General features: G+C 49.4%; 1 protein-coding gene across 1 annotated transcript in view; it reads left to right on the forward strand.

The window, feature by feature from the left end:
* The window catches only part of MAEA (macrophage erythroblast attacher, E3 ubiquitin ligase), a 153,293-nt gene that overhangs the window by 119,567 nt on the left and 18,600 nt on the right, over nucleotides 1-15,126 (forward strand). The window contains exon 3 of the mRNA XM_075332282.1: nucleotides 4,511-4,633. Within this exon, the coding sequence (XP_075188397.1) occupies nucleotides 4,511-4,633 (123 nt within the window). The remainder of the gene's footprint in view (nucleotides 1-4,510; nucleotides 4,634-15,126) is intronic.

Raw genomic sequence — 15,126 nt, forward strand, 5'->3', positions numbered from 1 at the left:
CTCTCTAGGTGTTTCTAACTTCCTCGTTGTGGTGTGCCCCATCACTGGTTCGCTCCTCTCTAGGTGTTTCCAACTTCTCTGTTATGGTCTGCCCCATCACTAGTTTGCTCTTCTCCAGGTGTTTCTGACTTCCTCCTTGTGGTCTGCCCCATCACTAGTTTGCTCTTCTCCAGGTGTTTCTGACTTCCTCGTTGTGGTCTGCCCCATCACTGGTTCGCTCCTCTCTAGGTGTTTCTAACTTCCTCGTTGTGGTGTGCCCCATCACTGGTTCGCTCCTCTCTAGGTGTTTCCAACTTCTCTGTTATGGTCTGCCCCATCACTAGTTTGCTCTTCTCCAGGTGTTTCTGACTTCCTCCTTGTGGTCTGCCCCATCACTAGTTTGCTCTTCTCCAGGTGTTTCTGACTTCCTCCTTGTGGTCTGCCCCATCACTAGTTCGCTCCTCTCCAGGTGTTTCTAATTTCCCCGTTTTGGTCTGCCCCATCACTAGTGTGCTCTTCTCTAGGTGTTTCTAACTTCCTCGTTGTGGTGTGCCCCATCACTGGCTCGTTCCTCTCTAGGAGTTACTAACTTCTGTTGTGGTCTGCCCCATCACTAGTTTGCTCTTCTCTAGGTGTTTCTAATTTCCCCGTTTTGGTCTGCCCCATCACTAGTGTGCTCTTCTCTAGGTGTTTCTAACTTCCTCGTTGTGGTGTGCCCCATCACTGGTTCGCTCCTCTCTAGGTGTTTCCAACTTCTCTGTTCTGGTGTGCCCCATCACTGGTTCGCTCCTCTCTAGGTGTTTCCAACTTCTCTGTTATGGTCTGCCCCATCACTAGTTTGCTCTTCTCTAGGTGTTTCTGACTTCCTCCTTGTGGTCTGCCCCATCACTAGTTTGCTCTTCTCCAGGTGTTTCTGACTTCCTCCTTGTGGTCTGCCCCATCACTAGTTCGCTCCTCTCCAGGTTTTTCTGGCTTCCTCGTTGTGGTCTGCCCCATCACTAGTTTGCTCTTCTCCAGGTGTTTCTGACTTCCTCGTTGTGGTCTACCCCATCACTAGTTTGCTCTTCTCCAGGTGTTTCTGACTTCCTCGTTGTGGTCTACCCCATCACTAGTTTGCTCTTCTCCAGGTGTTTCTGACTTCCTCGTTGTGGTCTGCCCTATCACATCCTGGGTTGGGTTATATATGTTCTCTGGCCCATTCTCTATTATCACCTCTTGTTGTTTTGGAGTGCTTTGTATGATTGCTGTTTATTTTACCTTTTGTTTGTCTAATGCCCTCTGTGTCTTTAACCTAGAGCAGGACTAGTGTTCCTACTACCCTGCGCACCATACAGGACTCCGTCCAGGGAAAGACAGGGATAGGCACGTGATCTGCAACGGGGTGAAATAACCTGTATAGGGACATTAAAGAGTGCAGTAATCAGCCTCAGATGAGTTTAGGAGGTGACCCTGCTCCCCTTTCCTAGCGTCAGGGCCCACTGTTGTATCATTTACCCTGTGTGTTGCAGTGCACGCCGGTGAATCCTGTGTACCTGGCGGAACCCCGGTAGTCACTGCGTTTCAGCAGAATTTAGTGAATGGAGTACGGTATATTACAATTTGTATAAACTGATGAAAAATTTTAATGACTCTTTTAAATTACAAAATTAGCGCTGCGGTTAATCGGGGTGATTCTTGCAGTCGGGTTCCCTTTATGTGTGATTGCCGAATTCTCATAAATTCAGCCGCAGATACATGTTAGTGACGCTGAAAAGGAACAAAAATCACAGTCCATCCCTGGCCTAGAATGAAGACAAGCGGTAATATTTTTGCTTATCTCGGGATTGCCGTAGGGATTTTTTGCCTGTTGCGCGCACCCGCTCCTCTCCTCTTAATGACCGGCACTGGATTTCTGACAAGTCTACAAGTTTAGGAACCGTGAAGCTTCAGCAAGCCACGAGTCCGTCTGTGCATTAGGGGGGTTTGCTTCGGCTTAGCAGCTTTAGTCTTCTCTTTTTCTCTCTTCTATCTCTGGAATTCGAGATCTTTGCCAAACCAGGATGAGTGTCGTGATATTTCCTGTTTGTACTTATTTTCTTCCTATTGAACAGCTGCTCTTTATATTGCTTTGGATTTCTTGGAGCGGCGCTCAGGAACCACAAAAATGGAGTCTCTGGTATTCTTCATTGTCTCCGTATTTGACGGACACAGTCTGCCAAACCCTTCGATGTTGACCGGATTGATCAACAGTCTAATGAGTATGGAGGTCCTTGGCAGATGATTGTTGGGGGGGAAATGACAATGGGGCATGTTTTGGACTGTCCATCCTGTTCTTCTCTAGAAAAAAGCATCCGCCAGGGGAGTCTGGCAGCGTCTCTCGGAGAACAGGGGACATCCGGCAGAGCGAGCGCTCCTGTGTATGGTAGAGTTGGGCGGATAGCTGCTGCCTACACCAGGGGAGCTTTAGTGTGCTGGTGTATGTAATCTGCTGTGTTGTAGAGACCGTAGAGAGGTTTAGAATGCAATAAAATAAAAAAAATATATATATTTCCTACTAATTAAAACCTTCCTGGAGGTGTAATTAAAAGGAGAAGGTCAATACCACTAATTGTAATGCACTGGGTAAGAATAAGATGGTAATGGATCAATATTGTTATTGTTTCTCTGTAGCATGTGTAGTAATCCCAAATTAGTTTTACAGCACACATTACATACCTGCAACACACAAATGCACAACACTGCTGCGTGCAAAGTGCGCACACACTCAGCTCTGATTATTTATATATATATATTACACGCTCAGCACTGCTGTGAATACACACTCGGTTATACACATACACAGCCACAGTGCTATTGTATAAACACATTCAGCTACATACACACACTCAGCACTGCTGTATATACACAATCAGAACTTCTGAATATACACTTAGCTCTGCTGTATTTACACTTAGCTACACACACTAAGTGCTACTGTATGTACACACTCCGGCTCTGCTGTGTATATATATATATATATATATATACATACATACATACATACATACATACATACATACACACACACATACACATACACATACACACACAGCTACACATATACATACTCAGGACTGCAGTATGTATATGTGTAGCTGTGTATGTATATATGTGTAGCACACGCAGCACTGCTGAAGACAAACTCCGCTACATACATGCACCCAGCGCTGTTGTATATACACACTGTCAGCTACACACCCACACCCAGCGCTATTGTATATACACACTCATCTCTACTATAGGTACACACTCAGCACTGCTGTATATACACACTCGGCTATACACTTACACACAGTGCTATTGTATAAACACATTCAGCTACATACACACACTCAGCACTGCTGTATATACACTCAGCACTGCTGTACATACACTCAGCACTGCTGTATATACACTCAGCACTGCTGTATATACACACTCAGCACTGCTGTATATACACACTCAGCACTGCTGTATATACACACTCAGCACTGCGGTATATACACACACTCAGCACTGCTGTGTATACACACTCGGTTATACACATCCACACAGCGCTATTGTATATACACACTCATCTCTGCTATTGGTACACACTCAGCTCTGCTGTATATACACACTCGGCTATACATTTACACACAGTTCTATTGTATAAACACATTCAGCTACACACACACTCAGCACTGCTGTATATACATTTAGCTACACACACACACTCGGCGCTACTGTATGTACACACTCAGCTCTGCTGCATGTACACACTCAGCTACACATATACATACTCAGCACTGCAGTATATACACACAGCTCTGAGGGTATATACACACTCTGCTGCATGTACACACTCATCACTGCAGTATATACATACACACTATGTAGGTGCAAGAGATTATTGGTGATTTGATGACGGTGGTAGGTACAGGACTATTAAGTAATTACATAACCGTTGTAAAACTCTACAAATCTTCAGTGCAAGGGTTGTCCTGCTGCAGTGTTAACAAGTCTTACTTAAATAGTATGGTTATAGAAGAACACGTGTTATAGGAAGTTAAGAAACAAAGCATAGAAAAAGTGAAAGGGTATTTTGCCCTTTTATTGAGTATCTGTAAATTAAGATGCTACGGAGATGGATGAGTGACGAAAGGGAGCTTAGAAAGGAGCTCAGATTAAAAAAAAAAATGTATCGCTGAAGTAATGGTCGGGGACAAGGTTAGAATTTTCATGGTGGCCATGATGTTTTGTGGCTTTTGTTTTTCCTGCCGAGTCTTATTGCCACTGACTATTTGGGTCCATTTTGGCTCTGGCAATTTTTGACATTGAGAAGAGCTCCGGTGTCAAAAATTCTGGAGACGATCTCCAAAAAAAATGGACTCAAGCGTCTTTAGCAGGACTCGAGTTACATGGCACGTTCTGCTGTGTGCTGGATTGTGTGCGCCCGTTGGCAATGGGTCTGGTTCCTTTGGCCCATTAATTATGCATTAATTATGTCATTTATTAATATATTGCCTTTTGTTGTTGTTTATTCTTGTTGTAGGATCTAGTAAATATAGAAATGTTCCTGACTGCAAAAGAAGTGGAAGAATCCCTGGAAAGACAAGAAACCATGACCTGCCTGGCATGGTGCCACGATAACAAGTCCAGACTTAGGAAAATGAAGGTACAACATACTGCGGCGCACGGACTATGAACGGCTTTGGGTATTTTTGCAAGGTTTCAGGCGAAACCACAAGGGTTATTATAGCTGTGGGCTGTAGGCATAGCTGGACATGGACATCTGAGGCCAAAAAGAGCCACCACCAACAGGTCTTAATGGTGAAGGGTAGAACGGAGCGAATGAAACGCTAGGTATGTGGAAGTACCAGCGAAAGGGAAGGGAAACCCTGTGCCTAGGGAAGGGGGAGATGGAGACCCCTGACCAAACCTACTGCTGGGCCCTCACTACCCTAGATAGGTTCTGCACCTATGCGCTGAGCTGGATACTTGACTCTAGGTATCCCTAGTTCTGGGACCTAAATAGGGAACGGGTGGGATGAGTTCTTAGTCAACCCCACTAATCACTAGAGAAGACACATGGGAGGGGAAAAGCATGAACTACTTATCTACAGATGACTCAGGTAAAAGTTAAGCAAAGTTTCAGCAACGATACTACAGATGAGTACAAGCCACCTGCTTGCAACCAGAGCTTGAATGAACTGAAAATATTACCAGCACCAGTCCAAAGGAAGGAAGGGGTATATAAAGTTCTGCACCTATGTGCCAAGCCGGATACCTGACCCTGGTATTCCTAGTGCTGGGCCCTAAATAGGGAAAGGGTGGGATGACCTCTTCATCAACCCCACTAATCACTAGAGAAGACACACGTAGGACACACAGGGGGGAAAAGCATGAACTACTTATTCACAGATGACACAGGTAGAAGTTAAGCAAATTTTCAGCAATGATACCAAGGAGAGCAAGCCACCTGCTTGCAACCAGAGCTTGAAAGAACTGAAAATATCACCAGCACCAGTCCAGGGAAGAAAGGAGTATTAAAACCCAAGGAGAAATACAGATGATTAGTAGCTGAAAGGATCTGGGTCTTACAGGGAAAAGTATGAAAACCCAGCAGAGGAGCTACCTAGTGCACTGAATACTGACAGCAGGAACAATAGAAAGTCAGGGAAGATTTTGCGCAGCCAAATGCTGTGACCTCCTATTGCCAGACACTCAGTCTCCCGTGACGGTGAATTACCCCTAGTGAGGGGGTGATGGGAATCTAAATTAATCTGGAAGGAAGTTGAAAAGGTAAGTGCATGGGGTTGAAGAGGTGTATGGTGGTAGTAATACTATCCCTAAAATTGGTGGATCTAGATCTTGGGCTGCGGGGGCCCCCCGCTTACTTATTAAGCCCCCGCAGTGGGCCATTACGTCTTGAGGCAATGCCGGGGACGAGTCATTAGCAGCCACTTCTTTATAATACCTGTGAGTGTAACGTAAGCTGCCAAACAAGTAATTAGTCTTCTCCTGACGAGTGGGACTTCACAAATCTCCAATATCCGGCAGCGAGGACGGAGCCGAGATTAATCATCAGATCCACGCACGTTACATAAGGCTCTTCATTCAAAATGTCAAAGCTGCAGACATTCACTTTACCGAGAAAAGGCGCAAAACTGATTAACATAATTAGTCAGCGCCACACTTAGCTGTATACGGTGTATACCGGTCCGGGGCATCAGAGAATAAGGCACAGTATGTGAGCCGTGAGGAGCGCTAGCAGTGTAGAGGGAACATAAGTGGGGTAAGGCCCCTTTCACACATCAGTTTTTTGCCATCAGTCACAATCCGTCGACTTTTGAAAAAAAAAAACGGATCTAGCGACTGATGCCACTGGTTCCGTTTTTTTTCCTCATTGACTTGTATTAGCGACTGATGGCCTCACGTTTCATCCGTTGTGTGTCCGTTGGACGGAGACGACGTCCACAGTAAAGTTTTTTTTGTATATGTCGAAAAAATGGACAGCGACTGATCCATCGCCGTCCGTCGTTTGGTAGAATGGAAGCCTCTGGGCATAGGATCCGTCATTTGGTAGAATAGAAGCCTATGGGCGCAGGATCCGTTGTCATCCATCAAATGACGGAATCCGGTGACTGATTCCGTTTTTTTTTTTAACTGAGCATGCTCCAATTATTATTTAGCTCCAAGCAGGTTGGATCCGCTGAAAAACGGATCCGTCGCATAAATTTTGCAACAATCTGCGACGGATCCATCGAAAACTAATTGTGACTGATGGCAAAAAACTGATGTGTGAAAGGGGCCTAATCCATCACTGCAAAAATGAAACCCTCAATATCAGATCTCCTTCCTAAAAGCAGTTTGAGACTAAGGTGCAGTACTAGGTGCCACCACTGTGACAAGTACAGCGCTATTTATTATTATTACTAGAAGGTGGCCCGATTCTACGCATCGGGTATTCTAGAATTTACGTATTGTGTAGTTCATGTATGATTTTTGTTATATATATATATATATATATATATATATATATATATATATATATATCTCTATCAGGGCTGTGGAGTCGGTAAGCCAAACCTTCGACTCCGACTCCTCAAATTCTCTTGCACCGACTCCGACTCCGGCTCCGACTCCGACTCTGGCTCCGACTCCGACTCCTACATATATTGCTTATAGTTAGGTGAAAAATGTATTGTAGTACATGAATATGTGTATGTGAACATCAGACATTTAATAATTTTTATGATACAATAATCAAGATATTTGGATAGAACATAAAATATATTTATTGGAATACAACTTTAGAACACAAAAAACTGTAATAAATTGTAAATATGTAATACACTATGTAATATACAGTAGATTACATATAAATCTTGTGTGTGTATATACACTGTATATATATATATATATATATATATATATATATATTACATATTTACAATTTATTAGTTTTTTGTGTTCTAAAGTTGTATTCCAATAAATATTTTATGTTCTATCCAAATATCTTGATTATTGTATCATAAAAACAATTAAATGTCTGATGTTCACATTGTACTACAATAAATTTTTCACTTAACATTTAGTATAATGCTTATATTTATTATTTAGTAAAATATTCAGCACATTCTGCATTGCACTCCTGTCCCCAATTTATTATATATTTTAGGAGTCGGAGTCGGTGCATTTTATACCGACTCCGACTCCACCAAAATGAGCTCCGACTCCGACTCCACGACTCCGACTCCGACTCCACAGCCCTGATATATATATATATACACATATATATATGTATATATAGATGTTGTTGTGTGTAGTTACTAAGTGTTTCTGTAGGGCGCTGTACATGTTCTGGGTGTGGCGGGGGGTGAGAGCGGTGTTGTATGTGTGTTGCGTGTGTTGCGTTGTTTGTGGAGCGCTGTGTGTCTGTAGCATTGTGTGTGTGTGTGTTGTGCGGTTTGTGTGTGTGTGGTGTGTTTTGGGGGGAGGTATGTTTTGAGCAATGTGTGTGTTGTGCGGTATGTGCGTATATTTGTGTGTGCAGCGTTGTCTGTGTGTGTGGGTGTCTGTGTAGGGCGTTGTTTGTGGTTCCCAGTGTGTGTGTGTTGTGCAGTGCGCGTGTGTGTGTGTGTTGGGGGGAGGTGTGCACCCCCCATCGTGCTCCATCCCCCATGCTGCGCACCCCCCATCGTGCTCCATCCCCCATGCAGCGCACTCCCCATCGTGCTGCATCCCCCATGCTGCGCACTCCCCATCGTGCTCCATCCGCCATGCTGCGCACTCCCAAACGTGGTCCATCCGCCATGCTGCGCACTCACAAACGTGCTCCATCCGCCATGCTGCGTACTCCCCATCGTGCTGCATCCGCCATGCTGCGCACTCCCCATCGTGCTCTATCCGCCATGCTGCGCACTCCCCATCGTGCTCCATCCCCCATGCAGCGCACCCCCCATCGTGCTGCATCCCCCATGCTGCGCATTCCCAAACGTGGTCCATCCGCCATGCTGCGCACTTCCAAACGTGGTCCATCCGCCATGCTGCGCACTCCCAAACGTGGTCCATCCGCCATGCTGCGCACTCCCAAACGTGCTCCATCCGCCATGCTGCGCACTCCCCATCGTGCTGCATCCGCCATGCTGCGCACTCCCCATCGTGCTCCATCCCCCATGCTGCGCACCCCCCATCGTGCTCCATCCGCCATGCTGCGCATTCCCAAACGTGCTCCATCCGCCATGCTGCGCACTTCCAAACGTGGTCCATCCGCCATGCTGCGCACTCCCAAACGTGCTCCATCCGCCATACTGCGCACTCCCCATCGTGCTGCATCCCCCATGCTGCGCACTCCCAAACGTGCTTCATCCGCCATGCTGCGCACTCCCCATCGTGCTCTATCCGCCATGCTGCGCACTCCCCATCGTGCTCTATCCGCCATGCTGCACACTCCCAAACGTGCTTCATCCGCCATGCTGCGCACTCCCAAACGTGCTCCATCCGCCATGCTGCGCACCCCCCATCGTGCTCCATCCGCCATGCTGCGCACTCCCAAACGTGCTCCACCCGCCATGCTGCGCACTCCCAACCGTGCTCCATCCGCCATGCTGCGCACTCCCAAACGTGCTCCATCCGCCATACTGCGCACTCCCAAACGTGCTCCATCCGCCATGCTGCGCACTCCCCATCGTGCACCATCCGGCATGCTGCGCACTCCCAAACGTGCTCCATCCGCCATGCTGCGCACTCCGAAACGTGCTCCATCCGCCATGCTGCGCACTCCGAAACGTGCTCCATCCGCCATGCTGCGCACTCCGAAACGTGCTCCATCCGCCATGCTGCGCACTCCGAAACGTGCTCCATCCGCCATGCTGCGCACTCCCAAACGTGGTCCATCCGCCATGCTGCGCACTCCCAAACGTGGTCCATCCGCCATGCTGCGCACTCCCAAACGTGGTCCATCCGCCATTCTGCGCACTCCCAAACGTGGTCCATCCGCTATGCTGCGCACTCCCAAACGTGCTCCATCCGCCATGCTGCGCACTCCCAAACGTGCTCCATCCGCCATGCTGCGTACTCCCAAACGTGCTCCATCCGCCATGCTGCTCACTCCCAAACGTGCTCCATCCGCCATGCTGCTCACTCCCAAACGTGCTCCATCCGCCATGCTGCTCACTCCCAAACGTGCTCCATCCGCCATGCTGCTCACTCCCAAACGTGCTCCATCCGCCATGCTGCGCACTCCCAAACGTGGTCCATCCGCCATGCTGCGCACTCCCAAACGTGGTCCATCCGCCATGCTGCGCACTCCCCATCGTGCTCCATCCTCCATGCTGCGCACTCCCCATCGTGCTCCATCCTCCATGCTGCTCACTCCCAAACGTGCTCCATCTGCCATGCTGCGCACTCCCAAACGTGCTCCATCCGCCATGCTGCGCACTCCCAAACGTGGTCCATCCGCCATGCTGCGCACTCCCAAACGTGCTCCATCCCCCATGCTGCACCAGCATCAGCCTCTCTGCCCGCAGCATCAGCCTCTCTGCCCGCAGCATCAGCCTCTCTGCCCGCAGCATCAGCCTCTCTGCCCGCAGCATCAGCCTCTCTGCCCGCAGCATCAGCCTCTCTGCCCGCAGCATCAGCCTCTCTGCTCCCAGCATCAGCCTCTCTCCTCACAGCATCAGCCTCTCTCCTCACAGCATCAGCCTCTCTCCTCACAGCATCAGCCTCTCTCCTCACAGCATCAGCCTCTCTCCTCACAGCATCAGCCTCTCTCCTCACAGCATCAGCCTCTCTCCTCACAGCATCAGCCTCTCTCCTCCCAGCATCAGCCTCTCTCCTCCCAGCATCAGCCTCTCTCCTCCCAGCATCAGCCTCTCTCCTCCCAGCATCAGCCTCTCTCTTCCCAGCCTCCCCCAGCATCAGCCTCGCCCAGCATCAGCCTCTCTCCTTCCAGCCTCCCCCAGCATCAGCCTCCCTCTCCCAGCCTTCCCCAGGATCAGCCTCTCTCCTCCCAGCCTCCCCCAGCATCAGCCTCCCCCAGCATCAGCCTCTCTCCTTCCAGCCTCCCCCAGCATCACCCTCTCTCCTTCCAGCCTCCCCCAGCATCAGCCTCCCTCTCCCAGCCTTCCCCAGGATCAGCCTCTCTCCTCCCAGCCTCAGCCTCTCTCCTTCCAGCCTCCCCCAGCATCAGCCTCTCTCCTTCCAGCCTCCCCCAGCATCAGCCTCCCTCTCCCAGCCTTCCCCAGGATCAGCCTCTCTCCTCTCAGCCTCTCTCCTTCCAGCCTCCCCCAGCATCAGCCTCTCTCCTTCCAGCCTCCCCCAGCATCAGCCTCCCTCTCCCAGCCTTCCCCAGGATCAGCCTCTCTCCTCCCAGCCTCAGCCTCTCTCCTTCCAGCCTCCCCCAGCATCAGCCTCTCTCCTTCCAGCCTCCCTCAGCATCAGCCTCTCTCCTCCCAGCCTCCCCCAGCATCAGCCTCCCCCTCCCAGCCTTCCCCAAGATCAGCCTCTCTGCTCCCAGCCTCCTCCAACACGCCGTGCTCCTCTGCCGACACTCACACACACACGATCGCATACACTCACACACACACGATCGCATACACTCACCCACACCCGATCGCATACACTCACCCACACCCGATCGCATACACTCACCCACACCCGATCGCATACACTCACACACACTCGATCGCATACACTCACACACACTCGATCGCATACACTCACACACACTCGATCGCATACACTCACACACACCCGATCGCATACACTCACACACACCCGATCGCATACACTCACACACACAACCGATCGCATACACTCACACACACCCGATCGCATACACTCACACACACAACCGATCGCATACACTCACACACACCCGATCGCATACACTCACACACACAGACACTGACGAAATCGCACATACGCGCTGATACTCACAACATCCGGAGATACCACATGCTTCTGGCCATGTGATCCTCCGTCAGGTCCTGGAAGGTCACAGCAGCACAGTATCGAGGCCGAGAAGCAAGCGATATCTCCGGATGCTGTGAGTGTGTGGATGCGATGTGATGTGTGTGTGAGGTGTGTGTGATCTGATGTGTGTGTGTGAGGTGTGTGTGAGAGTGAGTGTGATCTGATGTGTGTGTGTGTGTGTGTGTGTGCTGTTATGTGTGTGCGTGTGGATCTTCCGCCGCTGCAGGACCTTGATGTGCTGGTAACTATGCTACCATGGTTACCAGCGCATCACGTCCCCCACTCGCACGGGAGCCCACACCAGCATACGGCGGCAAGGCCAGCAATGCGAGGGTAAGTGTCGGCTGGGTTGGCGGCGTACGCTGATGTGGGCTCCCGTTGGGGGGGGGGGTTTGTGGGTTGTACAGTACTCACCTGGGAGCCGTGACCGTGTCAGTTCGGGGAATGCGCGGGAGGGGGGAGGGGGGAAGAGCTAGCGTCCATTGCGTGAGGGGGGCGGGGCGTGGCGTGGCCGAGTTGCCAATGCCTGCAGGGTGCCGGGGCGAGAGGCCAATCTATGGGGGGGCGGACCCTGGGTGAGCGGCTGGCCAATCCGTGTGGGGGCGCAGCCTGGGCGAGCGGCCAATCTGTGTGGGGGGGCGGGGCCATGGCGAGCCCAGCGGCCAATCAGCTTTGTGTCACCGTAAGGACACAATGTCACCGGAAGGACACAATTTTGAAGCATGACAGACAGACAAACAGTCAGAATAAGGCAATTATATATATAGATAGCGCCATTTATTCCATGGTGCTTTACAAGAGAAAGAGGGTATACGTACAACAATCATTAACAGTACAAAACAGACTGGTATAGAAGGAGAGAGGACCCTGCCCGCGAGGGCTCACAGTCTACAGGAGGAGAGAGAACCCTGCTCGCGAGGGCTCACAGTCTACAGGGAATGGGTGATGGTACAATAGGTGAGGACAGAGCTGGTTGCGCAGTGGTGTACTGGACTGAGGGCTATTGTAGGTTGTAGGCTTGTTGGAAGAGGTGGGTCTTGAGGTTCCTCTTGAAGCTTTCCACGGTAGGGGAGAGTCTGATATGCTGAGGTAGAGCGTTCCAGAGTATGGGAGAAATCTTGTACGCGATTGTGGGAAGAGGAGATAAGAGAGGAGTAGAGAAGGAGATCTTGTGAGGATCTGAGGTTGCGTGCAGGTAGGTACCGGGAGACTAGGTCGCAGATGTAGGGAGGAGACAGGTTGTGGATGGCTTTGTATGTCATGGTTTGTTTTGAACTGGAGTCGTTGGTTGATGGGAAGCCAGTGAAGGGATTGGCAGAGTGGCGAAGCTGGGGAGTAGCGAGGGGAGAGGTGGATTAAGCGGGCCGCAGAGTTTAGGATAGATTGGAAGGGTGCAAGAGTGTTGGAAGGGAGGCCAGAGAGCAGGAGGTTGCAGTAGTCGAGGCGGGGGATGATGAGGGCATGCACTAATGTTTTTGCTGATTCTTGGTTAAGGAAAGCACGGATCTGGGAGATATTTTTGAGTTGTAGTCGGCATGAGGTGAAGAGGGCTTGGATGTGTGGCTTGAAGGATAGAGCAGAGTCGAGGGTTACTCCAAGGCAACGAGCTTGTGAGACTGGGGAGAGTGAGCAACCATCAAGTTTGATGGAAAGGCTTCTTGGAGGAGTTGAGTGAGGAGGAGGAAAGACAAGGAACTCAGTTTTGTCCATGTTAAGCTTTAGGAATCGCGCAAAGAAGGATGAAATAGCAGACAGACATTGTGGGGTTCTGGTTAGTAGAGAGGTAATGTCAGGTCCAGAGAGGTAGATCTGTGTGTCATCGGCATAGAGATGATGCTGAAAGCCGTGGGACTCTATGAGCTGTCTCAGGGCGAAGGTGTAGATGGAGAACGGCAGGGGTCCAAGAACTGAGCCTTGGGGGACACCGACAGATAGGGGGCGAGATGAGGAAGTGGTGTGAGAATGGGAGACGCTGAAAGTTCGGTCGGTTAGGTATGAGGAGATCCAATATGGGGCCAAGTCTATGATACCCAGAGATGAGAATCTGTAGTAGAAGGGAGTGGTCTACTGTGTCAAAGGCAGAGGACAGGTCCAGGAGGAGGAGGACAGAGTAGTGTCGCTTGGCTTTGGCGGTTAGTAGGTCATTCGTGACTTTGTTTAGGGCAGTATCGGTAGAGTGATGCGGTCGGAAGCCAGATTGTAGCTGGTCAAAGGCTTTTTGAGGATGGGTGTAATGGAGGCATGTTTAAAGCATTAAGGTAATACACCACTTGTTAGTGATAGGTTGAAAAGATGGGTTAGGGCTGGGATGAGGACTGCGGTGATGTTGGGGATGAGGTGCGATGGGAGCGGGTCCAGTGCACAGGTGGGTAGATGTGATCTTGAGAGTAGAGTGAAAAGATTGTCTTCTTCATGGTTGAGAAGCTGCATTTGGCGGAAGAGGGCTGAGTAGCTATGATGAGGGGCTGTGGTGATTGACAACATCAGAGCAAGCTTTGCCCCACAATCTTCTGCTTGAAGAAAGAGGCAAAGTCTTCAGCTGAGATGATAGGGAGGTGGTGCTGGAGGACGGAGGATAGAATTGAAAGTGTTGAATAGCTGTTTAGCGTTGAGAGACGATATGAGGGATGAGAAGTAGGTTTGTTTTGCAGCAGTGAGTGCAGATTTTAAGGTGGTGAGGGACTCTTTATATGCAATGAAGTGCTCAGTGGAATGAGACCTCTTCCATCTGCGCTCAGCAATTCTGGAAGCCCGTCTCAGTTCTTTAGTCTGACTCGTGTGCCAGGGTTGCCTGTTGATTGTGCAGGTTTTGGTGTGTGTGAGAGGGGCAGCTGATTCGAAAGCTGCAGAGATTGTAGTGTTGTATAATGTTGCAGCAGCATCTGCATCGTGTAAAAAAAGCAATGTCTGTGAGAGGGAGGAGGGACTGAGAAAGTGCGTGTAAGTCAAGGTGTTTGATATTTCTGCGAGGGTGTGAAAGTTATGGAGGGGGGATTGTGTACTTGGAGAAGAGAGGGAAGAGAATGGGAGTAGGTTGTGGTCAAACAGGGGGAGAGGTGAGTTATGAAGACTGATCTTTAATCAGCCGAGCAGTGGATGGTGGTGCCATGAGTAAGACGGACACCAGTCCATCCAAAGGATAGGTCGTGGAGGACCATTCTTTATCTAAAAGCTTTATTTTTGTCAGCGAAATATTTCTTTCTCCACTTAGTAGTAGTATTTATTTTTTTTTTCCCTGCATGGATCATTCATGCTCAAATCTGTCTACAAATCTGTCTGCGGTGCCAATAAAAGCCTATGGAGGAGAGATGGGGTAGAAATAGGAAGGGTCTGTCTCAGTAACAGATTTGGTCTTCTAATTTAACTGACACTCATCGCGATGGGTGGTATGATTGGTCAGGTATGGGACTCAGTGATGGTATTGAACGTCATTCATTCTGTGAGAGCGCAGGATTAATGTCACCTTTTACATTTTGGGCATTTGCAGGGCTCCCAATATGTATGCTCAGCAATCGTCCTGCAGATCTTGTTTGCTCATGTTTCCAGGAGGAATAAAAGAGGAACCGCACAGTTTAGAGACTACTCATCGAAAACAGTCACAATGTACCAATAAGTAATAATTAAACTTGGTGCCTTTTCCGTTACTCGTTTTATCTTACCAGTAATATCGCTCTTTCTCTGCCTTCTCCA

The sequence above is a fragment of the Anomaloglossus baeobatrachus genome, chromosome 1 (genome assembly GCF_048569485.1).
Source record: "Anomaloglossus baeobatrachus isolate aAnoBae1 chromosome 1, aAnoBae1.hap1, whole genome shotgun sequence".
Taxonomy (NCBI): domain Eukaryota; kingdom Metazoa; phylum Chordata; class Amphibia; order Anura; family Aromobatidae; genus Anomaloglossus; species Anomaloglossus baeobatrachus.